This window comes from Fusarium vanettenii (genome assembly GCF_000151355.1).
Source record: "Fusarium vanettenii 77-13-4 chromosome 3 genomic scaffold NECHAsca_2_chr3_3_0, whole genome shotgun sequence".
Lineage (NCBI taxonomy): Eukaryota > Fungi > Ascomycota > Sordariomycetes > Hypocreales > Nectriaceae > Fusarium > Fusarium vanettenii.
Window position 1 is genome coordinate 660,231 of NW_003315880.1, and position 24,490 is coordinate 684,720.

At 51.8% G+C, this 24,490-nt stretch overlaps 10 protein-coding genes across 10 annotated transcripts; 4 read left to right on the forward strand and 6 right to left on the reverse strand.

Moving 5' to 3' along the window:
• Window positions 1–58: 58 nt before the first annotated feature.
• NECHADRAFT_35919 (uncharacterized protein) lies at window positions 59–2,062 on the forward strand (the record flags this gene model as incomplete). Its single annotated transcript, XM_003052445.1, has 5 exons — window positions 59–125; window positions 177–1,140; window positions 1,207–1,288; window positions 1,501–1,813; window positions 1,872–2,062. The coding sequence occupies 5 exons, from the start codon at window positions 59–61 to the stop codon at window positions 2,060–2,062; spliced, it is 1,617 nt and encodes a 538-aa protein (XP_003052491.1).
• A 1,728-nt stretch (window positions 2,063–3,790) lies between these two features.
• On the forward strand, window positions 3,791–5,588 carry NECHADRAFT_36547 (uncharacterized protein; the record flags this gene model as incomplete). Its single annotated transcript, XM_003052446.1, has 2 exons — window positions 3,791–4,195; window positions 4,284–5,588. 2 exons carry the CDS (start codon window positions 3,791–3,793, stop codon window positions 5,586–5,588), a joined length of 1,710 nt encoding a protein of 569 aa, XP_003052492.1.
• Window positions 5,589–5,990: 402 nt separating this feature from the next.
• Window positions 5,991–6,656, reverse strand: NECHADRAFT_77516 (uncharacterized protein; the record flags this gene model as incomplete). Its single annotated transcript, XM_003052919.1, has 1 exon — window positions 5,991–6,656. One exon carries the CDS (start codon window positions 6,654–6,656, stop codon window positions 5,991–5,993), a length of 666 nt encoding a protein of 221 aa, XP_003052965.1.
• Window positions 6,657–7,812: 1,156 nt separating this feature from the next.
• On the reverse strand, window positions 7,813–9,563 carry NECHADRAFT_77517 (uncharacterized protein; the record flags this gene model as incomplete). The annotated part of the gene is made up of 6 exons (XM_003052920.1): window positions 7,813–7,910; window positions 8,001–8,501; window positions 8,546–8,676; window positions 8,727–8,766; window positions 8,836–9,092; window positions 9,157–9,563. 6 exons carry the CDS (start codon window positions 9,561–9,563, stop codon window positions 7,813–7,815), a joined length of 1,434 nt encoding a protein of 477 aa, XP_003052966.1.
• A 489-nt stretch (window positions 9,564–10,052) lies between these two features.
• NECHADRAFT_77518 (uncharacterized protein) lies at window positions 10,053–12,189 on the forward strand (the record flags this gene model as incomplete). Its single annotated transcript, XM_003052447.1, has 3 exons — window positions 10,053–10,160; window positions 10,235–10,672; window positions 10,729–12,189. 3 exons carry the CDS (start codon window positions 10,053–10,055, stop codon window positions 12,187–12,189), a joined length of 2,007 nt encoding a protein of 668 aa, XP_003052493.1.
• Window positions 12,190–13,099: 910 nt separating this feature from the next.
• NECHADRAFT_77519 (uncharacterized protein) lies at window positions 13,100–14,639 on the reverse strand (the record flags this gene model as incomplete). Its single annotated transcript, XM_003052921.1, has 2 exons — window positions 13,100–13,192; window positions 13,254–14,639. 2 exons carry the CDS (start codon window positions 14,637–14,639, stop codon window positions 13,100–13,102), a joined length of 1,479 nt encoding a protein of 492 aa, XP_003052967.1.
• Window positions 14,640–15,894: 1,255 nt separating this feature from the next.
• On the reverse strand, window positions 15,895–16,887 carry NECHADRAFT_77520 (uncharacterized protein; the record flags this gene model as incomplete). Its single annotated transcript, XM_003052922.1, has 1 exon — window positions 15,895–16,887. One exon carries the CDS (start codon window positions 16,885–16,887, stop codon window positions 15,895–15,897), a length of 993 nt encoding a protein of 330 aa, XP_003052968.1.
• Window positions 16,888–17,207: 320 nt separating this feature from the next.
• NECHADRAFT_77521 (uncharacterized protein) lies at window positions 17,208–18,935 on the forward strand (the record flags this gene model as incomplete). The annotated part of the gene is made up of 2 exons (XM_003052448.1): window positions 17,208–17,277; window positions 17,308–18,935. 2 exons carry the CDS (start codon window positions 17,208–17,210, stop codon window positions 18,933–18,935), a joined length of 1,698 nt encoding a protein of 565 aa, XP_003052494.1.
• A 1,269-nt stretch (window positions 18,936–20,204) lies between these two features.
• On the reverse strand, window positions 20,205–21,773 carry NECHADRAFT_91694 (uncharacterized protein; the record flags this gene model as incomplete). Its single annotated transcript, XM_003052923.1, has 3 exons — window positions 20,205–20,230; window positions 20,272–21,048; window positions 21,101–21,773. 3 exons carry the CDS (start codon window positions 21,771–21,773, stop codon window positions 20,205–20,207), a joined length of 1,476 nt encoding a protein of 491 aa, XP_003052969.1.
• A 1,532-nt stretch (window positions 21,774–23,305) lies between these two features.
• Window positions 23,306–24,416, reverse strand: NECHADRAFT_35347 (uncharacterized protein; the record flags this gene model as incomplete). The annotated part of the gene is made up of 2 exons (XM_003052924.1): window positions 23,306–24,221; window positions 24,340–24,416. The coding sequence occupies 2 exons, from the start codon at window positions 24,414–24,416 to the stop codon at window positions 23,306–23,308; spliced, it is 993 nt and encodes a 330-aa protein (XP_003052970.1).
• Between the last annotated feature and the right edge of the window lie 74 nt (window positions 24,417–24,490).

The following is a 24,490-nucleotide window of genomic DNA, read 5'->3' on the forward strand; positions in this document are numbered from 1 at the left end:
CGTACATCGGAGGACGATGCAACCGGATTTCCGGCCATCGAGCTCTCAGAAATCCCAGATGGTAGCTGTGGACAGTCGTCAGCCGGACCTTTGTGTCGGCATAGACTTCGGTACCACGTATACAGGTATGTGAATACCTCGATCTGACCAAGATTGGAATTATCTGACATTCAAAGGCGTCTCTTGGATCACCCCAAAGGAGCAGAGAAACCAAACTAACATCATCACACGGTGGCCTGGAGAGGTCGCGAATGAAGACAAGGTCCCAACTATCTTGGCTAAAGACGCCAGTGGAGGGGAGACGAGATGGGGCTTTCTCTGTAAAGAATTGGCCGAGGACAAAAAATGGAGGTTCTTCAAGCTGCTCCTGGACCCTGACATGCACAACCAGCTATTGACAAAGAACGAGCATGAGCTGTGGGTGCCAGGGTCGATTGGTCAGCTACAAGAGATTGTGACACTGTATCTGCGCCAGATCTACACCTACCTGAGCAACGAGATTCCCAAGCTCGTCAAGGCTGATCTTACCTTCAGCCGACAGCTCAGGCTCAAGACCTGGGACTCTCTGACAATCGATTTCATATTTAGCACACCAACGACATGGCAAGCTCCCGTCAGCCAATGCTTCAAGAGCATAGTCTCCAAAGCAGGCTTTGGGGAGAACAAACTCCACAAAGTTGCGCTGGGGCTAACCGAACCTGAGGCTGCAGCCGTCTTTACGTACCAGGCGGAGAGAGTGGGCAAAGTCTACAAGGGCGAGGTCGTTCTATCGATCGATGCAGGAGGGGGAACAACAGATCTTGCTTTCGTCGAGGCAACAGCCGACACCGCCGACTCCCTAACATTGAATGAAGTACATCCCATCAACGGTGTTGGCGTCGGTTCTACCGGGATCGACCGCGAGTTCGCAAAGCTTATCGAAGATCGTATCAAGGCGCATCCCAATGCTCTATCGAAACTGCCGACAGGCTTTCCCTTAAGAGCATCACAAAGCGACGATTTCCAAACCTGGAAGCACAGACTTGGTTCAAAGGATTGGGATCAGTCCAAGAGCGATTTCCTCATCGAGGTGGCAGGGCTCGAAAAGTCATACAGCAATGAGGACCTTGGGATCAGGCGAGGTCGCTTGTCCTTCACAAGGTGCGATTTCTAGCCAAAAGCCGTGCGAGAAAAGATGAAGCAAAACCTGACCTGACCCCAAAATAGGCAGCAACTCGAGAGCTGCTTCGATACCATATTGAAGCAAATCAAAAGCCTTATCAAGGAGGCACTCCACAATTTTGAAGGCGTTTGCCGCCTCAAAGGCATAAGCAGTTACGTAGTAAGTTTAAGTCACAATTCACTCTTAGGTGACTCTCTAATCTCCACCAGGATCACATCGTTCTCTCAGGGGGCCTGGGGAGCTCCGACTACGTCTTGAAAGAATTGGCCACGTACTTCAAAGATTTGGCAAGGGAACCGAATAGTTGCGTCGCCGGATCAAGGGTCTTGAGAACCAAGGGTAATGCGCGGATGGTCGTGGTCGAAGGCCTTCTCTACGATCGAAGAACTGAGGTCCACGCACTCAGAAATCACATCGCACGAGCCAACTATGGCATCGTCATCGAGGAGTCGCGATCTGGAGGGCCTGCTCGATTCCCCGGGGGCCCTACGATTCATTGGCTGGTGAAGCTTGGGGATACCATCCAGCTTGGCAAACCGGTAACTATCGATGTCACCAAGCGCCTGGAGAAGAGTGACCCAAGAAGATGGACTGAGAAAATTGTGTGGTTAAGGGGAGCGGGTAAATTCCTACCCGAGACGGTGAAAGATGGTGAGTGCTCCGTGTCGAAACCAGACTGTCCATCAGTGCTAATCAATCGAAGGATGAGAAGTGGGAATGGAAGAGCTCCGCAGCGTTGATATCGAAGTCCGCCCAGGTGCGAAGCTTAGTGCCGGCGGGCGAACCTGGATGCGCACGTCGACATATGACAAGTTCAAGTTCGAGTTGATGTTGGTTGTCGGGCCGTCAGGCGACTGTGATGTGGAAGTGTCGGAGAATGTCATCAAACGGAGCGAGTAGGAAGCCTTGAAGCGGTAGTCTAGACCATTGCATTCTTAATCATTGTTGTTCCCGGTCTTTATGGGGCCCGCGATGGGCTGACAACACCGTCTCCTGTGAAGCCGGAATTCCCCAATTGTCCCCTAGATTTAATATGGTTGTTCACACGCAGATAAAATTGTCTAGAATGGAATAAACCTCGGCTGTAAAATGATCCTTTTGGCTCTGTCTGTAGCTACCCAACTGTTCGTCGGTCGGGCGGTCAACTGTTGCTGCACTGATTGAGTTTGGCCCAACTTCTTTGACGAGGTTGCCAAATGGCCAAAGGCGTGATCTGTAATTGTGACAGGAGTAAAAGCTAAAAAAGATTATGAGATGAAAGAATTCCGCGATGCTGGGTTATAGATGGAGATGAAAGATTTTGTAATTCATGGTGGACAAGCAACTGGGCGGCGTGACTACCTGAAGAGCGACGAAGCTGGAAAAGCGCAATCTTGGGGGAGAAGGTGCTGCACCGTGTACGTCCCTCTCTGACATGCCCATTCCGATTTATCCGTCTGGACATTGATTAGACTGTAACTTTATATTAACTATAGATTTATTGACATGCATAATTTGCTCTTAGAATTAGCTTTGTTATATCCATGATTGAGAGAACAGGTTTTATTACCCTGCAACCAATACGATCCAGCCCAATCTCATGTCTGGGCTCATGCGCGACGCGCATTCCTCCCTCACCAGCATCAACCCAGCAAGAAGATGGGCTCAAATCACCCGAAAGGAGACAGGGTCCTTGCGCTCTCGCTTGCCCGAGCGGAATAGAAGCTTAAAGATGCCACGACTTGGACGACACGCGTGTCATTAACGCAAGACCGAGGGAAGTGGGATACGCATCCCCAGTTTTTGTACGCGTGGCGGGCCTTTACCCGGAAGGACGATGCCTCTTCTTGGTCATTTCGCCCCGAGAAACGCACAAACCACCGTGTCCCACCTGTTGGTGAGAAGCCAAGTCTTTTGCTCGCAGCGGTTCCTGGACAGTCGGAAGCTCTTGGCAACCATGTCCGTGACTGGTTGCCTGTTTAGGGTGTCGAGTTGGCCATGGGGCCCCTGATGGTTCGTGGCTCCGTGGTGAGATGTCGCTGACGTTTGATGTTGGTCTTGTCGGCATCACCTTATTTCCGGATATTATCTGGGTATCTGCACTCAGGAACAGAGTCGTGACTGGGCATCAATCATGGAGAAGCTTGGTGGGGGACACCGAGTTCTTTCTCTCCTCCCCACGGACCACATCACCACACGGTGGTATCCCACATGCCGCCTTGGACGCGCTCATACTTGAACAAAGGTTTACGCAATAATGAACGCAAGCAAGGGTCGGCGCAGCATGCTGATCTCTACACTACGCTCCCCATCTTGCATCCCACGCTCTTCTAGCAAGGGCCATGGCTCTATCAATCTGCATCGTTTCATCCCAACAAGGGATAAGAGTGGGATACGCGGATGAGCCAAGACGGAGGTTGTTGGTGTGCGGAGGGCCCTCAGTCCATCTCTCCTGGAAGTACCCACGGCGAATGAGTTGCTATCAACCCACTCATCCCCTTCGCCCTGTCTAATGAACCGATAGAAAGGGAAAACCGCTTCCAGAACCAGAAAGAGATGCTTAAGTCGCTATCTTATGCTCCCGCAAAGAAGCCTTGACTACAGCCCCGGTCACTCTCGATGTTGTCAGTCTCCCTCCGAGTCCAGCTAATGCTGGCCCTGGTGCTTTATCTACAAGCATTCTTCTCTTCAGCTTCAGCGTCGAGTCTCGTCACTCAATCCAGCGACGAGCGCTCAACGTCGTGGTTCGACTGGGGCTGGTACGGCGCCTATCCACACAAGAACTACGAATCGTTTGGCGCGCAATCACCATGGCCGCTTGTGGTGAAGACGGACGAGCGATGCGATAACGGATACATCTTTGCCGAACCGCGAGGGTTCTATGTCGACACGCCGGGTCCAGTGATACTCGATAATGCTGGCAATCTTGTATGGATGGAGACTCGATGGGGAGAGGCCATGGACGTCAAGGTGCAGCGCTTCAATGGAAAGGACTACATCACCTTTTGGCATGGAACAGATAATGGTACATTTGGCGAAGGATACTACTTGATGGTGAGTTGACAGTCAACCGGAAGCAATGATCAAACTCAAGACCTCACGTACTCCACATGCGAAGAGGCGACTGACATTGCGCCTTCAGTTGGATGAATCATATGAAGTCTTTAAGAAAGTGGTGCCAATTGGCGACTTCACCGGCGACCTTCACGAGTTCCGAATCACTGAAGAGGGCACCGCTCTCATGACCATCTACAACCGAAAACCCGCCGACCTGTCCGCATACGGGATCCCCGACGGCTGGATCTTTGACAGCATCTTCCAAGAGATCGACCTAAACACGAACAAGCTCGTCTTTGAATGGCACGCCTCCGACCACTTTCCAATCAGCGACACCCTCGCGCCCATCAATGGACAGGGCAAGACGGCGAAAAACGCGTTCGACTTCTTTCACATTAACAGCGTTGACAAGGACGAGGCGGGAGACTATATAATATCGTCGCGCTACTACTGCAGCGTCGCCGCGATCAGCGCAAAGGATGTGAGTGTTCTCTGGCAGCTTGGCGGTGCGAATAGCTCGTTCGGCGACCTCTCTGACGGAGCTGCTTCCAACTTTACATGGAACCATCATGCTGCCTGGCAGGGAAAGAATAATTTGACAGTGTTTGACAATGGCTCGAATGGACATCAGAACTCGGCGAAGCACAGTCGTGGTCTCATGATCAATCTCGACATGGACGCAATGACAGTGAGCTTGGAACAAGAGTACATCTCGCCTCAAAAGATGCTCTCCCCTTCCCAAGGCTCCGTCCAAGTACTCCCGAATGGCAACGTCCTCGTCGGATGGGGACATGTCCCCTCTTTCACCGAATTCTCACGAGAAGGCGAAGTCCTCTGCGACACACACATCGGCCCCATCAACTTTGACATCTTCTCCTGGGTAAAGAACTATCGCACGTTCAAGTATCCATGGGTCGGACGTCCCAAGACCCTCCCGGATGTCGCGATGCGACCAAAGAAGAATGCTCTTTTTGTCAGCTGGAACGGCGCCACCGAGGTGTATAGCTGGCTGCTGCAGAGCGCCTCTGACGCCTTGAGTGACGAGTTTCACGATCTCGGGTTTACCGAGAAGACGGCTTTTGAGATGATGATTAGAATCCCCAAGGACGCGGATGAGTTTATTCGCGTGGCCGCGGTTGACAAGGACGGTCGTGTTCTCGCTTATTCAACACCAGTGTCCAAGAACGAGTACATCGTCACCAGGTTGCTTGATGCGCCGATGAGAGGAAGCCGAATGGAGCCTTTGCACATTCTATGCCTCAGTATACTCGGCGCAGCGATCGGTGTCTGCATTGTCTTTGTCTTTCGGTTCACAATACATCGTGGCATCAACAGAGTGCTACGTCGGGCGGCACCGTTCAAGTATCAGGCCCTTCCAATGCATTCATAGGTTGAGGCGTTCAAGGTTGTCTTTTTGGGTTCGGTCGGGCGTACAGGAGGAGTTCATTTAAGCTTGTTTGACAACAGTGATTGTCTTTTCTACTGTCAGCTGTATCCTATGCTCTGTCGCGAGGCAGTCATTGCACGACAAGATCATGTCGAGATATTATTTCATTTGTACTCCATGCCTCATCATTATCTCAATTGCGGTTGCGATTGTCGAAACCTGTCTCTTCCTTGCATATTCCCTCGCTTCGTGTCGTAGCTCATCTCATAAATCGTCACGTTGCATTATTGCATCGACCTTTCACCAAATCCAATCCCCATCTATTCCACAAACCAATTCCAAACAATTGAATTGATCGATATTATCCGAAAAGGCGACATGTAGAAATAGGCCTTGTAGGCTCGCTTAGACGTAGTATCGCGAACCACGACCGCGATCGGAGTCACTGTAGTAGTAACCAGGCGACGCGCTGCGACGATAACTGCGCGATCTAGAATCTCTAACAACGACAGATGGCGGTACCGAGATGCTTGAACGTCGTCTTCTGCTTCGCGAACGGTGACGATGTCTTCGAGGCGGCGACTTTTCCTTGTAGTGATACCACTTCTCTCGCTCTTGAGGCGGCGCACCGAGGTTCATGCATGAACGGAGGATCCAGAGGAGAAGTAGAAAGCCAACGATTGAGCCAATTACAATGCCTGCGATGGCACCCCCGCTCAGGTGTGTACCATTGTCGCCGTCGTCGTCCGAGATGATGGTGACGGTCGTGGTCGGGGGATTCTGTCGCACCACCAGTGTCGGCGGGGAGAGTGTCGCGGAAGCGCGAGCGAAAAGCTTGGCCAAGCCTAGATCCTGCGGGGAGAGGAGCGGAGCCATGTTTTCTGGGGTGTCGGCAGTTGAGGTTGTCGCATGAGGATGTAAGAAGAAGACCGAAGCAAAGGTTGACTCGGATGGACATGATATAGGTTCAAACTTAGCAACGGTCAAGAGCTTTATAAGAGGTTCGGTCACCTCCCGATGAGACTTTCCGAACGTCATGGCGCCGTCAAGAATCTTCACAAAATCCGTCATCGAGATCCCCAGCTTCTCCCGAGACCTTTTGCAAGCGTTCCCCGCCCGTCAACAAGCATATCCTAGCAAATTAAGCACCCGTGTCTCGGCTGCATCGCTAGCTGGTGATGATCCTAGATGAATTGAGACCAGAGCCGCATGAGACTGCAACCTCCAGGCTTGGCTAATGCAGCGGTCATCATGCTGGCTCGACTCAATTGACCACCCAGCCTTTACCTCTATGACGTCGACAGCACGCACATATGGCTTCCGCGCTCTAATAGTTCCGCCCTAGTAAACCGCCCATGCCCCTGCTTCTCGAGCTAGTCATGTCTCAATTCAAGGAACTCAAACGGCAGTGCCTGGGATTGACAAGAGAGTAGAGAGCTTGTTATACGGCAGACTCCCAATTGGCCGAGATGCACACCCATGTCAACCTCGGCACTGCCATCAAGAGCCAGCTTCAGCAGTGAAAGGATCGATTTGTCAGACGTTGGACAACTCACATGTTCAATTGAATCAACTAGCTCGGACCTGACCGAGGCTCTGGCTCGGATGGTTCAAAGTTAGCTTCAACGAGCATATGGCGGTCTTATATCACTCTTCCGGTGGTTCCGGCTGACACCCAACTTTGTCGTGCATCCCAGGTTGATGATACTGCGCGCTGGAGATGTAGGGGGGATAAAGAGCAGCAGTTGGCTTGTTTGCATGTTGTGGAGTGAGTTCACTTTTGTTGGCGGCTTCCTTCGGATCTCTGGTGGCCACGCACATCCGTTCTACTGGGGGTTCTGAAGACAATGCTAAGCTTTGCCTGAAACAAAAAGGACTCAAGTCATTAAGTTATCATGAATTTGCCCATACTAATGCCGTAAACAAACCCGTCTCATAACAGCAACAGTGGGTGCAAGTCAAGGCTCAAGAATAAGACGTTGCATTAAACTATTAACAGGCTATCATGTAACCAAAAAAGCCTGTGCATGCCCCTCGATACCTGTTTACTCCTCGCTTTCGCCCTCAAATGTGATATGAGTTGAATGAGTGTTTTACAGTGTTGTATTAGTACAGCTACACATTCTAGGACTGGGGCCTGAAATGCACAAACGCGGCTCCCCACGAATTTGCTTCATCATATGGGTCTATATCCATGGTAATACTGGGTGCAGTCGAGGAGGTTGGACTAGTTAGGGAGGTTGTAAGAGATGGAGTAGGGGCCAAAGATGACCCTGTATTTCTGGATTCGCTCCTTATCGAGGGAGGGGGAGGATATGTTCCTCTCTGTATCGAGTCAAAGCGCTGTTTGAATTCTGCTGCTTCTAGTGACGGAGTCAGACAGGGCAGAGTAAAGTATCAGCATGAAATACTCACCTTCGGGAGTTTCAAACTTGATATTTAGGCACTTCGAGTTTGGGTTATAGGGGTATATGTCCACTGAGCTGGACTCTGCGGGCTTCTTTCCGAAACCAGAGAGACTGCGGCGTCGTGGAAGCATATTGATAGGCTCAAAATCCGCCAAGTTGAGCTCCTCATGACTTCCTGTTCGGCTGCCAGACGACTTATAAAAGGTCATTGTATTCGTCGTTGGCACATTCTGTTGTGCCGATCTGTGCCAGAACCGTATCAACTGTCTTCGAGCCACGGTACGACTACCCATCTTGATCTCGACGGGTTCATACGCCCCGCAAAAGTCTCTCTCTCTCAGCGTTGACTGAAATTTCTCGCAAGCATCTTGATCGTGAAACTTGTACTTGGGATGTAATCGGTAGAGATGATAACCTTCACTATCAACGACGGTGATGAGGTGGTCTTTGAGGAAGGAAACTCGCTTCGAGGATAGTTCTGGCGTCCAGGGGATAGACCCAAAGGGCACTAACAAGGTTAAGCGGTGACGGGAAGAGAGGCAAACCGCGTACCGATGTGCGTGACGTGTATGGTCGCGTCGTGGTCCTGGTACTGGAGGATGCGGGACTCGTCGTCTCGAGCCATGATATGGAGTCTTTCTAGTCGGATTTTTCGGTGTTGTGGGGGAGCACTTTCCAAGTATCTATAATCGTATTAAAACTAGGGACGATAAAAGTTTAATTTCCAACTTACAGAGTGGTAGGTGCATACTCGTAACTCAAGGTTGATGGGCCTGTCTCAAGTGTTAGCCATGGCAAACATTTGATTCCAACAGTCAGCTCGTCTCAAATATCGCACTTACGTCGTGGAAATAGATAATCATCGTCTTCTGCCCCATCGTCAAGACCAAGTTCAACCCTCCATGCCCGTACTTGGTTGTCAATCTCAAACAGTCGGTGTTCAATCTCTTCCCTGCTGTAGGCGGCTCTAAGCTCATCAAGACTCTGAGACATGCTCTGCAACTGCTGCGCAGAGACCAGGGAGCTGTGATCGTCCGGTTCCACCTCCACAGTCGGATCAAAGTACTCTTGTTGCGGTGGTTGGTAGTAGTTCCTCGCACTAGTCGATCGCCATCCCGGTCAGTGACAGGAAGGGATACCCTGTTGGTTTGTCTCAAACTCACCTTATCCATCGCAGCCAGCTAGGTAGTATTATCTGCGTATAGTGATCGTTTATCTGGTTCTTGTATTTGACGAGCTTCTGACTGTTCCGAAGGGTCCAGACACCACGGACAACCTTGGTCACCATACCCTCCTGGCGGTTGACCTGCTGCTGCAAAAGGTCCTTGCACAGGGTGAGTGTCTCCTCGATAGCCGTGGCATCGTCGACGTGTAGGAAGCCAAGATCCGGCACGCCGGACACGTCTGCGCCGAGGAACTCAAAGTGCCGCTGCAGACGCACGACGCCCTGGCGAAAGTCTCGCAGCTCCTGTGGGGCATTCTGGATGCGATCAAAGCTATCAATGACAGAGTTGACTAGCGAGACAACCTGAAAGGTCAGTGACACGACCCCTAACGCAAGTTCCGCCATGCTTTGCAGAACATGTTGCAAGAGGTGGGCTCTATTGTCTCTCGGTGAGGAATCGATTTCTCGAGGTGGGGGAGAGGCCTTGTAGGGCTTTCTGAGTAAAATCAGGCAGGGTGATATGGCACAACTTGTCACATTACCTGCAGACGTACCTAAACGATATTGAGCCCCGATGACACCCTTTCAACCCTGTTGCGGCTGACGAGGTCGTGGAGTTGAGGGCAAATTAAAGACGCCATGTCTATCACGAGGGGCAACGCCGCCTCCTGATTCGAGGGGACCAGGTCTCGCGAAAAGGCCTTGCAAGGCAGTATTGCATCTCGGCACGCCTGGTTAAATTAGACAATGGGATGATTGTGGCTTTTTCAAACAAGGCTGTGTACGCAGCTGTCGAGAAAAGTCCTACCGTTGCTATATGGACTCGGACGAACCAACTCCTGTCACCATGCAAGTTCCCTCGACTGCTCTTCCGTGCAGCAGCGCAACTCCACCATGGCTAACCACCTTTCCCGGACCGAGAGTGAGACTGATCGACGGACTGGACATCGATATCGATTCTGGTTGAGCTATCCCGAGGAACTGGGACCGGAGCAGGACTATGTACGTTTTTCCCCACAGACATCCCAGCACCGTTTGATGCATTGCAACGGCGGGGAGGCTAAGACTCCGCTCAGACCACCCGAGAGATCGAGAGACAGATCACCAAGATCGTCAATGATGGTGGTTTCAAGTTTAGGGTCTTCTTTGTTGCCGCCTCTGGTTTCCTGGCCTCTTCTTACAGTCTCTTTGCTGTCGACTTTCTCTCAATTGCTTTGTTTTATGTCTACCCTCCCAATGATAGACTGGGAAGAGATCCCAGCTTGGTGATTGACGAGCTCACCCTCGTTGGCACCATTCTGGGTATGCTGGTGATGGGTCATCTTGCTGACCGTTCTGGGCGAAAGAAGTGGTACGGAGCAGAGCTGGCCATTCTTATTGTTGCTACCATGGGCATGGTACAGTCATCGGAGGGCCTGATGGCGGAGAATAGCAATGGGCCTGACAGATCGATGAGTATCTACTCCTGGGTATCATGGTGGCGATTCCTGCTCGGATTTGGTATTGGTGCTGAAGTGAGTAACCATAGTGAAGCTATTCAGGACAATGGCGAGCTTACAGTCTTTTTTAGTACCCTCTCTCGAGTATTATCACTGCCGAATGGGCATCGACTCAGTCCCGAGGCATCATGCTGTCGGCGGTATTCTCCATGCAGTCTTTTGGACGTCTCCTGTCACTGGGAGTCAGTCTCGGCGCCCTCCGGACCACGCTTCGGAACTGGGATCCCGAGGATGAGGCTGGACACAAGTTGGTCGCTGACCAAGTCTGGCGATGGACAGTCGGTGTTGCCCTCATCCCTGCCGCCATCGCCATCGTACTTCGTCTCACCATCCCCGAGACTCCGAGGTTCTACGCAGCCATCATGAAGGACTCTCGAAAGGGCGTTCTGACTGCCATGAGGCTCTATCCCCGCAACGGAACTGGTCAAGAGGCTCAAGAACTCAACGCCGCACCGACACAAGAGCAAGACGACCGTGACAAGCCTTGGCACGCCTGGTACTCTACCGCCTGGGAGTACTTGACAGGACCCAAACAAGGTTGGAGACCTCTCTTCATTATTTCTCTCCTCTGGGCAATCATGGACGTTCCCTGGTACGGATTAACCATGGACTTGAGCAGTGCCTTGGCCACGCTGTATCACCGTCCAGGCTCTGAAGAATGTGCCGGGATTGCTTTCCATACTTTTGGAGACTTTCCCGAGTCGAGCCGACGAGGTAATGGTACCTGTGAAACGCAGAGGTGGAACAAGGACTATTGGAACCTCAACAATACCATCGATGGCATGATTGAGCAGAACGCCCTGAGGTCCATCCTGACCGTGTCGATTGCCTCTATCCTAGGCAGTCTCGGGTCTATCCTCATCATCGACTTCTTCAGAAGAAAGGTCATCCTCATCGTCACCTTTTTCGTGATCAGCATCCTTCTTGCAATCACCGGCGCAACTCTTCTTACTGACAAAGAAGGAGAAGGACACATTGCGGCCATTATCTGCTACGCTATTCTTCAATTCGTCTTCAACATTGGTCCAAACACGCTCATCTTTGTCCTCGCCGCAGAGATCTTCCCAACGACCTACCGAGGAACCTTTAACGGCATCGCGGCAGCATCAGGCAAAATGGGAGCGATCTTGATCCGTGGCATCATCTCTGCGTGGAAGAGTCGGGAGAGGGCACTTGGAATCAGACTCCTTGCCTTGATACCTTTGATGCTCCTGTCGGCGTGGATTTCTTGGTATATCCCAGATGTGCAATATTCGCCCAAGTCCCAGGCATCGACAGAGGAGGAAATGGCTGCGCGACCTCCAACTAATGGCCAGCTGTCCGGCTCTATTAGACCTGCCGACCGACCTTTATCAGATGCAGCCTCAGAGACGTCTTCTTCAGATGCGTCTGTTACCCCACGACCAACCCCCGCTGTTGGTAAACCAGGGTTCTTCAGTAGACTGCGGAACATTCCTCTTGAGAACATCGCGCCAAGCCCAACCCAGATTGACAGAAGAAAGAGGAGTACTGAAGGATCATCAACACGTTGAGAAGCTTAATTGATATTTTCTTCTTTGTTTTGTTTGTATTGAGGTTTGGAAGGACTTGACCGCATAGTACTGCTGCGAGATTCCAACTTGACACAGAAGAGGGCGACACAGACCCGGATCATGTCGAGCATACCATGTGACGTTAAAGCAAAATCTAGGTATATAGACCTCTTCAGGAAAAGGACATAGATAATTCGGAGGAGCGTAATGGTATATAGAAAGCAATGGTCACATCCTATTGTCGACAAATTGAGACTTCCCAAAATATTCCCTTTGTACTAGAAGAGAAATGCGCATTTGGCTCTCCCATGATAATCTATGTAGCCGGAGCCCACGGTTGATACCTAGGGAAGGTGAGCTACCATATTAGTCGCGCGACCCTAGGTGAGTGCATCTTGAACCAATATTCACGATTTAAAAATCAAAACGTAGTCACGATATAGGCGCTAATCATACGCGCCCATTCAATCATTCAAATACAAGCCTCTCCTAAGCACCGGCACTATGGATATTTTCATCTCCTATCTACCACCTTAGACACGCTCAGCGTCATCACGCATGAACGATGCAGCGGCATCTACAGTACAGCACCCCAGGAATGCTTCAACTCTTGCCCAAGTCTGTATGTAAGCCACTGAAACAAAAAGGAGAACGCTCCCTTGATTGCAAGGATCCCTGTTTTTGTATTCAGTGCGGCAGTCATGGCAGTTAGCAAACGGGGACCCAAACAGCATGTGAAATATGCATATCTCTTGAACAACCAATAAATACAAACTTATTCCAGAGATTTCTCTCTTGATGCTGACCCTGCCCTAGACTAACATAGTCCAAATTCATGTTTAACAATCGAGTTGCCTCCTTGTAAAAGCGTGCAGCTTTTAGGCCGATGGGGGTGCCAAGTGAGCATCCCTCAGTCATGTATGTCCGTATCCAATACTGGAACCGTATCCAATTGATGCATGTCCTCGTCAAAGTCGCAGCCGTGAGTTTCTTTGGATGGACCCTGGGGACATAAATGCCCATACATGCATATGGGAGCTGTGCATCTCTTGCGCTTCACGCACGGCGAGCTCGCTCTGCCGTGCTGGGGGCGGCGGGGGCTGAGATGCAATGTCGTTGCTGGAGGGCGTCCGTCGTCCGGATGAGGGCGATTTGGGGGATTGGCGAGTTAAGGACGATGCTGTCTGCACTTGAAGTTGCGGGACATTGCTGCTGTGAGAGGCGGCGCCCAGTTCTTGCTGCCGAATTTCTCCCCGCAACCTTTTGTACTTGTCTTGGAGCAACTTGTGCCGCTTCAGCAAGCCTTTGTATCCGAAGCAGTCCTTGTGCTCGTGACAGCTGCGGCAGAAGAACTGTCCATCTGGACTGATCGCCCACAGCTCGGTGATGACTTCAAACGCGTGCGGTCGGTCTCTTTCGTTCTTGCTGATCATGCCAAGAATCAAATCGCGCATGGCGTGGTTCTCCTTCCCAGATTCATGGAAGCTGAGCGTCACCAGCATGATTTTCAGGTTGGCATTCCGCTGCACCTGCTCCTCGGACGGGAGACCTTCGGGGGCACGGCCGCTGTCAATCGTATAGTCGGCTCTCATGCGGCCTAAAGAGTGGCCAGTGATGTAGGCAAAGATCTCGAGGAAAACAAGGCCCAAAGAGTAGACGTCTGCAGGCGACCCGCGTTCCTCGCCAAGCAAAGACTCCGGGGCGCTGTACCACTGCGTGCCGGTGAACGGGCCGCAGGTTCGCGTCGAATCTTTGCCATGGTAGTTTCCCGAGACGTTGAAGTCGGTAATGTATGCCGCTCTAGAATCAATGAGGATGTTGGAGGGCTTGATGTCCTTGTGTCGGATTTTCTTCTGCTCGAGATACAGCAGGCCGCTGGCGATGCAGCCGCAGATTCGACGAAGTTGAGAATGTATGGCGGCCGGTTCCCAATCACCCGCGGCCCATCCCAGCTTTCTAAGCTGGTTGGTTGCTTCATCCCGGAGGCCATCGTGCTGTGCCTTGTTCAGCGTCTCGAGGAGCTCCTTCAGATCGCAGCTGGCGCAAGGATAGATGATGATTGTCGTGCTGGTCGAGATGGTGTATGACCCAATGAAAGTAACCAAGTGTCGGTGCTGGAGATGTTTGAGGATATCAATCTCCTTGGCGATGATGTCTTTTGGGCAATGTCCGATTTCCTTGGTCGCGACGACAGTATCTCGGCCGTCGACGCATAATTTGGATTTCGACACTTTGCCAAACGCCCCTACTCCCTTGTCTTCCAGTCTCTTCAGCAAATCGTTAACTTTGGGGTCGTTGGCTTTGGGCTTGGACTTAAATGAGGCACACTGGCCCTTGCCTGACCAATGGCCCTGTCTCTTGCTGAGCGATTCGAGTAATTCTTGGCCGGGGAACTGAGCAGCAGCGTTTGCGGTTTCGCCTATGCCGCGGTCTTCCCACGTCTCTGCCATCGGGGATTATCCTCTCAGGGTTTGTTGGGAGAATATGAACCAGATGTGAACAAGGAACAAGATTAGAGTCCACTAGTCAAGGAAGAAGGCAACCGTATACCAGAGTTTGCAGAGAACCAATAACAAATTCAGCGAGCCGAATAAGACGCAGCATATATGATAGATATAAATACCCAAGTACTCTCGGCTGGGAGAACAGATCTCGGCTGGGAGACGCTGACATGCCACCCACGGCTCAGCAGCTGAGGAAGCCAACCACCAATGAACCAAGCAACGGATACTCAGGGCCACATCCTGCTGAAGTACGGGCGCTTGTATGCATGCTTAGTGCGCCACCCCCTCCCTCCCAAGGCGGCTCACATGTTCAGTTGCTTATTTAGAATGATGTGCTTGGGTTGCCGCGATGCGGACCCTTCTCAAAGATGCCGTATGGGCCATCAAAGAACTCCCGTAAGCGCGGGCATGTAATCTCAGTTGTCTCAGCCGAGTTGCCCCTCCATTGCCGCTGTGGCTTTGCCTCGCAAGATGGACAATGGACCGGAATACGCACCGTCGGTACGGACGAGGCTCCCGGAAAGTTGCGTCTGGGGAAGAGCAATAACAACATGATTGCTGAGGATAAATACAAGGGGTGCTTTGAGCCCCTGTGATCCAGCTAAACGCCAACAGAAATGGTCGGATCTGGCCAGCAATTTCGGCATCAGGCAGAGCCCCTGCTGTAGTCATTCTAACAGGAATGTGATGGATCAACAAGTAGCTCGGACGGAAACTATTTATGACAGCCTCGTTCGCACGGGGATCCTTTTTGAGCTCGAATGGAGATCCCACCAAGCCGGATCCAAGGCCGCAACAGGGCGCTTGTTAAAATTTTGTCTCGGCTATTTCGTTGCCAGCCCTTTCGCCAAGAACACCTCAGCCTGTTTTTGAGGTTGTAATTCGACAAGGCTCTGGAGTTCAGTTCTGAGTTTGGTGGGGACGCGCCTCATGGACTTGCCCCTTACCTACAGGACCTGTGTCACTTGGCTCCAAGCGTTGGTACGATCTTTAAGAATGAAGAGCAAACACATCAGAGAAACGTGATTTAATAAATCAAAGATACAGAAGCACACGAGACTCGTCGCAAAATAACCCAACGTTGCCCCCTCTTCTACATCGTTCACACAACCTAGTTACAATTTACTGCCTTCTGTCCTCTGCAAGCAACAATTCCTAGACCACACATGCATGGCCTTGTTGCATCAGACATATCCAACACTCATTCCCGTGATTGTCTCTCTGGAATAACGGTAGACTTGGGTCGGCGCTTATTGGAGTTGCCCTTGGGGCTGCCCTTGGAGTTCTCATTGGAGTGCTCTTCAGAGACCTCTTTGGAGTTCCCTTTCAAATTTCCCTTGGACTCCCCTCTACCATGTCTGCCTCTCGGCGCCGGGGAGCCGCCTTCAGCTTCCTTGGGCGTCTTGGAATAAGGAGGCGGAGACGGCGGTGGAGGATGGGCAAACTTGCAATCTTTGCGACGGCAATCTTGCCCGAACTTGCAGTCGATTGGATCGGGGTGGGTAAAGGTGCAGCCCGGCGTCTTGCAGCCTGCCCCAAACCGACAGTCAACGGCTTCGGGATGAGAAAACTTGCAATTCTTGCTCTTGCAGCCCGCTCCATGACGGCATTTAGGAGGCTCGGGGTGGGTGAAGCTACAGTCAGGCGTCTTGCAGCCTGCCCCGAAGCGACATTTGACGGCTTGAGGATGGCCAAAGGTGCACCCCGGGGTTGTGCAGTCTCCCCCAAACTGGCACGGCGCGGTGTTGGGATGCTTGAAGGGGCACGGTTGGTCTCTGCAAGTAGCACCGTTTCGGCAGGGCGGCGCGTCGGGATGGAGATACTCGCAGCCGAACTGTCTGCATCCCGCTCCATAGTGACAGATGTCTCTCCTTCTCAGCTGCGTCTGCTGCAGCGCGGACTGCAGCTGGATCGATGCCCGCGACAGTTTGTCTCTCGCTGTCTGCATCTGCCTATGGTAGTCGTTCTGGATGTCGACTATCGAGTTGATCGCCCCACGACATGTGTCGTAGTGATTATCGAGCATGGATAGAGTGCCCGAGTCAAGGCCATCTAACAGGGGCGCGGAGCCTTCGAGCGTCGTACAGAGGAAATCCAGGGCAAGCCTCGAGGAGGAGGATTCGGGCTGCTGGGCGCGGGTATCGCGGGCGCAGTTAAGCAGAGCTTGGAGGGGAGCAGAGGAAGCCGAAGACATTCTGGAGTCTGGATGTGATCAGAGTATGAATAAAGATGATGTGTTGCGGTTTGTGACGTGTGGTGGACCTGATCATCTGAGTGAATGGGCATGGCAGAGAAGTGGAGGGTTCTTATACTCGGCCCGCTACGATAATAACGACCGAGTACTGAGGCATCGGTAAGGACTGCGTGAGGTGGCTTGGCTTTGGCTGGGCTTGGTTCAGCTGGTCGGCAACCCCTTCAAGGGCCCGGCGCGTAATCGAGGCTATATAACATGGTCCATTCCCAGCCTGGTCGAGACCGGGTCAGACCAGTCCTCCACAGCTCAACATCCTGAAAATGGCAGACCCTCTCAGTGTGGCCGGGCTGGCGCTTGGGAGCGCTTCGATCTTGTTTCAGGTCTTTGCCGGTGTGACCCAAGGTAACTAAGACTCATCAGAGAATTCCGGTCTTGCTTCCACAGTCCACTTGATGTTAACCGAAGGCCTAGGGATTAGATTTATGCTGGATGTGAAGGAAGTGCCAGAAGAGTACCAAACACTGCGCTTTCGGCTCACGCTTGAGGAGACCAGACTTTCGAGCTGGGGTAAAGCCGTCGGCCTTGACATCGACCAACCAGCAATGACAATCACCATCCCTGATCACGTTCGTTACCTGGCTCAGGGACACATGGAGCCCTTGCTGCGTCGCATTCAGAGGTTCATCTCCGAGAGTCCTTCCTTTGACAGACCGTCGTATGAGACCCATGGAAAGGACCGTCAATTCAGGTCCAAAGTCAGGGACACGATGCACAAAGCCAAGGACCAAATCAAGTGGGTGACGTTCAGGATGAGCGAGTTAGAGGAACTGGTGGAGTATGCCAGACACGTCAACGACACGGTGATTGCCTTGTCGGAGCTCAAGACCCAGCAGAAGATCTACGAAGAGGCTAAGGCGACGAACATGGCTCTTTTGGAAGTGCGGAACACGGTCGGTGGGTTGAAGGAGATGATTGAGGCTCTGGGCGTCAACAACGGTCCTGGACTCATGCGCAATCAGACTGAGGATCTTCTGCGGGACCTGGCGCAGCTCAAAAAGCAAAGGCTCCAGGGGCAGGCCGATGTCGACAGGCCCATTTCGGCAGGCGACGAGTCGTCCTTCAAGCTGCCCAGAGATCGAGTCGGGACCCTGGACGAGGAGGAGTTGGCAATGTCGCGGTGGGAGGCAGAGGTCGGCGGCAAGCCCGGGTACTGGGTCGAGTTCAAGCGATATCCGCAGCCATCGCAGCCCTCGCGGCCCACAAAGGACGAGCTGGAGCGGCTGGTGGTGCGCGAGCTGGCGATGCTGCTGCACTTGAAGCTGCCGCCGAGCTTCCGCGTCCCTCGCTGCGTTGGCTATTACGACCACGACGGCGCCTTTGGACTGCTCTTCGAGAAGCCCCACGAGGAGGCTTCCATCGTTGCCCTCTCCCACTGCCTCGAGCAGGAAACCTCACAGCCTGATCTCGGGTCTCGGCTTGCCCTCGCACGCGCCGTGGCTGAAACCGTCTGTCAGCTGCACGCCGTCGACTGGTTACACAAGGCGCTTCGTGCCAGCAACATTCTCCTGTTTGAACAGCCGGACAAGCCCATTACCTACGCCGAGCCTTGCGTGTCTGGCTTCGAGTTGGCCCGACCGGCATCCCAACCAAACCTGACACAAGCGGCAGACCCGGGCGGCGAGGACGACGATTTCTACCGGCACCCAAACAACCGACTATGCAATCCAGGCCACAGAAGCCACTCGTACTGCAAGGAGTTCGACTTATACTCCCTGGGTATACTGCTGATTGAGATAGCCCTGTGGTCGCCAATCAAGCAGGTTGTTGGTGCCGTGGGTGCAAATAAGCCGGGCGAGGTGACGGAGCACATGCTGAACGAAAGCGATGAGATCATGGGCAAGGTCAGGTTTGCGATGGGCACGAGTTTTGCAGGGGCGGTGTCGGAGTGCTTGCAAGGGCTTGGAAGCCGAGGGGAGTCGGAGAGTTACGTCGTCAGCTTTGAGAGGCTGGTGGTCAAGATGATCCGGGGTATTACTGTCAGCGGCTGAGGTAGTCTTGAGTTTGGTCCATCGCCAAGGTGTCGGTTCCAAGAGCTGAAGTCGCAGTGAAAGCGAGGCAGCAGGTCACTTTCCAGTGCTTAAGCGAGAGAGATGGAAGGGGAATATTTAGTCTCAGTTTGCAATCACTCATTCCAGCCAAGTTACTGAGGCTCTAACCAGGCCATCATCCACTGCGGGTATACGTGCTGCTCTACGCGCTGCGAACACCAAGGACATGTCAATCTGTCCAAACCTAGCTGAGAGAAGAGAAAACTGGATAGCCATTAACTGACGACCGCCACGTCATTCTAAACACAGAATTAGAACAGAGCCTCGTATACTGAGACACTGGAGGCGGAGATGTGTATCTCATGTGTCAGGATTGGGCTTGGCACCCCCGCGCTTCGCTCGAGGTGTTTGCACTTTTCTTTCAGCTGGTAGCGGCCCTTTTGGTCCTTATTAAGAGTGTAAGACAAGGAGTGGATTGCGGCTGAAGTAAACAGCGCAACCAACAGCAGACGCACCCTCGCCAATCAATCCAAATCAGGCTGTGATGCCTAACTGCCGAGGAGTGACGGCTTGTTCACATCGTACGTCTGCTCCTCACAGGCGAGACAGCACTCTGGTTACCTTGAAGATGTAAGCTATTTGAGGAGCGCTTTTGAACGACAAAAATGCGAGAGAAGTTGCTATATTTAAGCATTATTATAAGATGCCTTCGAGATGTGATCCTCAAAGCTGACAGGAGGTAGCCGAGCTAGGTCATCTATCCCGGCCCCTGTGATAAGTTGCTGGAGGTTCCCCGCTCTCAGGAGCTGAACAGAGAGATAACTAATCGGAAAAGTAAGAGATAAAGGGCTGGTATTGAGTTGAATAAGTGTGTAGGGCCGAGTAGACTAAAATATACTAGAAGTTAAAGTTGGCTATAAAAGACCTTGAAGAGGAAACGAATATGTATTCTTGTTATAGCTCAATGGATCCCTAATCCCGCATGAACAGGCACTGTATTTCGGACTACGCATACCAATCAAAAATTCTTAAACCTGCTCCGAGGGTACGAAGTAAAGTTTCGAGTAACAAAACCAGTAATACACCAACAATGCTTTTATCATATAGGATGTAAAACAGCCCTGTCGGGTCATGACCCAATGGTCAGGTCTCAGCTCCAGCATGGAAAGCTTAACTAGTGAATTGGCAGAACTCAATGCTTTAAAAGATATGCTACTTATTCGCTCAAATCGACAGGCTTATTTCTTAGACTCCTCATCGGCGGAGTTGTCAGAGATGTTCAACCCCTTCTCGTGCTCAGCATCAGTTACAGCATTCGAGTTGTACTCCTCCGCACCCATATCCATAATAATCGGGCCCTTGAAGTGCTTTCTAGCATAAACAATGTACCAAACACCACTGATGGCTCCGAATCCAGCAAAAACAACGCTAGCGTAGTTCATTGATGAAGGCGTGACCGGCAACGAGACGGGCATGCAGAAGATAACAACGGCGAGGCAGATCCAAACGAGACTGATGTAGTTCAAGACGTAACCCAGCTTGCCGAGGGGGAACGGGGAAGATCGCACAGCTTGTCGTCCTCGAACCACGCTGACCAGGATAGGGACACAATATGAAGCCGAAAGGCAGATGGTCGCGACACCGGTGAATGAGCCAAAAGCGGCAGAAGAGCCGAAGTAGATGCATCCCAGCAGACAATCGACGGCGGTGGAAAGGATGATAGCCCAAAGAGGGACATCGAGAGTCTTGTTGACCTTGGCCCACAGGTTTCCGGGAATTCCACCATCTCGGGCAAAGGCATACGTGCAACGAGAGGCAGCAGTGAGAGCACCGACGCCAGCAAAGAGCCAGATTCCGAGAATCAAGAAGAGCAGGCCAAAGCCTCCAGCTGCAGAACCTGTAACAGTCTTGAAGAGTAGTCCGATCGGTTGGCTGCTGGCGAGGAGGGCGGTAACATCGGGGAGAACGAAGAGGACGGGGACGAGATATACAACTCCGGTGAGGCCGGCTGCGACGACGGATAGGACCATGGCCTTGGGTACTTCGCGTTCGGGGTTTTGGACTTCTTCGCACATGGCGGCGACCATTCCGTATCCTGTAAGAGTGTACGCAGCTACAATGTTGTCAGTACAAGAATGAGAGCAAGTTCCAAGACGTCGACTTACCTTGGAGCAGTCCAACAAAGAAAGACCAACCACCTGGCCATCCACTAGCAGACGCGTCAAAGTGACCAAAGACAAAATCGGCGGATCTCCTGGTGTCTGCCATGACGAGAAGTGTAACGAGGATGATGACGACGCTGGCTCCGGTCCAGTAGATACACAGCTTGTTGAAGAGGTCGAGATACTTGGATCCGAACGCGTTGATAAGAGCGGCAACCAACATGACAGCCCAGAAACAGAGGACAGTTTGCCATTCGTTAGGGACAAAGTCTTCGTTGAAAATCGTGATGGCACTGAGAATCAACTGGGCGCCTGAAAAGTTGATGGACAGGGTAACAGTCCAGTTGCCAACCAATGTCATCCAACCATCAATGAAGCTAACGGCCGGTGCATATTTGGGAGTACTGAGGATCGCAGACCAGTAATAGACACCTCCAGCCGTTGGATAGACGGCGCAAATTTCGGCTAGTGACGCGGCAATGCTGAGAGAGATCAAGGAGACCAAGACCCAACCCCAGATGATGGTGACGGCTTGTCCGTTGACAAGGGTGATGTAGAATGTTGTGGACAGACCAAAGGGAACAGCCATAATTGCAAAAGACATGCCGAGAATACTCATCATACTGAGAGTCTTGGGCAGCTCAGCGGCATACCCCAATTGGGTGGACGACCCCATGGTGATTGGGTTGAGGTTGTAGGTGGCAGGTGCCAAGACAAGATAGGGGACTAGATGCCCAGTGCCAAGAAAGGAGGCTGCGAATGGAATTCAGGAACTCAAAATAGGGGGGACTAGAAGATCCAACGATCAAAGAAAGGGTATCAGTAGAATTAGTTGGTAAAGTAGTATAGTTTATCCGAGGTAGTCAGGCCCTCACGAGAATAAAAGAAGAAAGCAAAAACAAAAAACAAGGCGAGATACGACGCATTTTAGCCAAGGCATCAGCATCCAAGCTCCCTCCGGATGACGCCGTCTAGAACAAGGCATGGAACCACCCACGCTCGTGGCGTTGCATGGGTTCGGGGCTGAAAACGCGGGGGAACAGGGATGAAAACCTCAAGACTAATGTCAGAGGACGATAGGGGGTTTTGGGCAACTTGTGTTTAACTTCATCCGTGGGAGATGACCAATTGCGGGCGTTGCCGCGCTGATAGAGTTGCCCAACCGCGGTCCGCATTTCCGGGGGGGGTGTTGTCAGATATCTAAGAAAACGTTAACAAATGGACATTTGAAACTGAGTGTACTGTAATACCCACGCGGCGAGATACGCATTGACTCCTCTTAGATAGCGGACTCGCCGGGACGGAGCCCATTCGGTTTTGATGCTCCCTGACCCGCTTTACGTGTGATTAGCTGGAGCAGCAATGACCACCTGTTGTATGCGAACCGCGGCTCAGGGTTTCAAGAGGTCTGATAAGCGAGCCGCGATGCCGCCCTTCCCATCAGGTTGGGTTTCTGGGACTGGCCTTCCTTTGGGCTCGTTCCAAGGGGCGATATATGCGTTGATCGATCATGAGCCTATTCGTATGATGGGGTGCTAATAAAGTTAAAAGGTTATTATTTCCTGTTCAGGTAAAAACGCCTGATAAGAGTCCGGAAGTTCGGATCTACTAGTTCTCAAGGGGGACTTTTGACCAACTGGCGCGTATCCAAGTCTTGAGCGCAGTTATAAGCATCGTCTCTAGCATGCGTTCAGTCTATACTTCTGATCAGGAAGAGACATTTACTCCTTCTAAATGAGGTATGGGAGATTCACAATAGCTAAGAACGGCTCCCGCGCTTAAAGAGACAATCTACCCCTTAAGATCTAGGGTAGCGGCGAAGAGCGCGCTCCTCTAGAAACACTAGCAATATTCAAGGTAAAGGCTATTCTAGACGCGGTAACCAGTCTCTCTTATTGGTTGTTGCGCTTTTCTATTATCATATGAGCGCTACCCATGATCATCACTCGCCCCAGATCAAGGGAACAATCTTGGGTACGTAATCGGATATGACCGACCAGCCTCGAATGGAACATAATCAAGTGCTTGAAGGAACCTAGCACGTATCAAGATACATGATAATTTGAAGAATGGGTAGCTAGTTAATCAATACTGACAACCAAGACAACAAAACTTGCAGTGTAATGAACAATTATTCATGTACATTCATATCCATCTTTTTCATAGAGTCGCTCAAACAAAAGAAACAATCAAATGAAAACCTTGGTCTCAAGTACCATACTGCTCCTGCCACTTCATGAGCATCTCGACAGAAATGTCGTTGCCTCCACAAACACAGAGCACAACAGTTGCATCTGGGCCCAACTCCCGGCCCATTAGCTTCTCCAACAGCTGGTCTTCACACAGCCTGATGGCGATTCCAGCTGTCAACTCGACCATCAGCCTCTCGTGACGGGCCAGGGTCAGGCAACCCTTGGCTGCTTCTCCATCAGGTAGGACAGCGTTGATCACCTGCGGTCTCTGGGCGTACTCAAAGGTCTTCTTCGAGACAGTTGCGACACCGAGACTTCTAGCCGCCGAGGTGATCTTATCCATAGTGATGACCCTCTTGGCTTGGAGCGATCGAGAAAGGGAGTCTGCGCCTTCAGTCTCAAGAGCTAGGACGGTGACATCGTCAGTCCAGCCCAAGCTATCGAGGGACTGACAGATTCCGTTCATCAAACCGCCGCCACCAACACTGCAGACAACAGCATCAGGCTTTTCGCCATTCATCTGTGCTGCAATTTCGTGCATCACAGTAGAGTTTCCCTCCCAAATATCAGGGTGGTCAAAGGGGGGCACGTAGACAGCCTCTGGGTCTGAAGCAAGGACAACAGACTTGAGATACTTGTCGGCATCCATAACACTGAGACCATGCTGGATGACCTCGCTAGCCCCCTCAGCGTGTAGTCTCGCAATCAGCGCAGGGCTGGTTGTAGTTGGAACGACGACCGAAGCTTCGTAACCGAGGGATCGAGCAGCAACAACGCAGGCGATGCCTGCATTGCCACCGGACGAGGCATAGAAGTGTGGTCGTTTGCCGACCTCTTCACTCTCGCGGATACGGTGGAGGAGGTAGTTGCCAATGCCTCTAGACTTGAAGGAGCCCGAAGGCTGGAGGTTGTCGAGCTTGAGGAGTACTCTACTTCTACGATTTAGAAATCTGGGCTTTATACGCAGGGAAAGGAGAAGCAGGATATTGTGATGAGAGTTATTGATGGAAGGGATTAGGATGTAGGAAAGTTGAGCATTGTTCAACGTACCATCCCGCAGTCTTGGAGAGGTGAGGAGACTTGATGAGAGGGGTAGTGACCCAGGGTTGACGACGGTCGATAGTCATGTTGAACTAATAGAAGAGGAGAGTAGAAAATGTTGAATTGATTGAGATTGTTCTACTTCAAAGCTGGGGTAGAT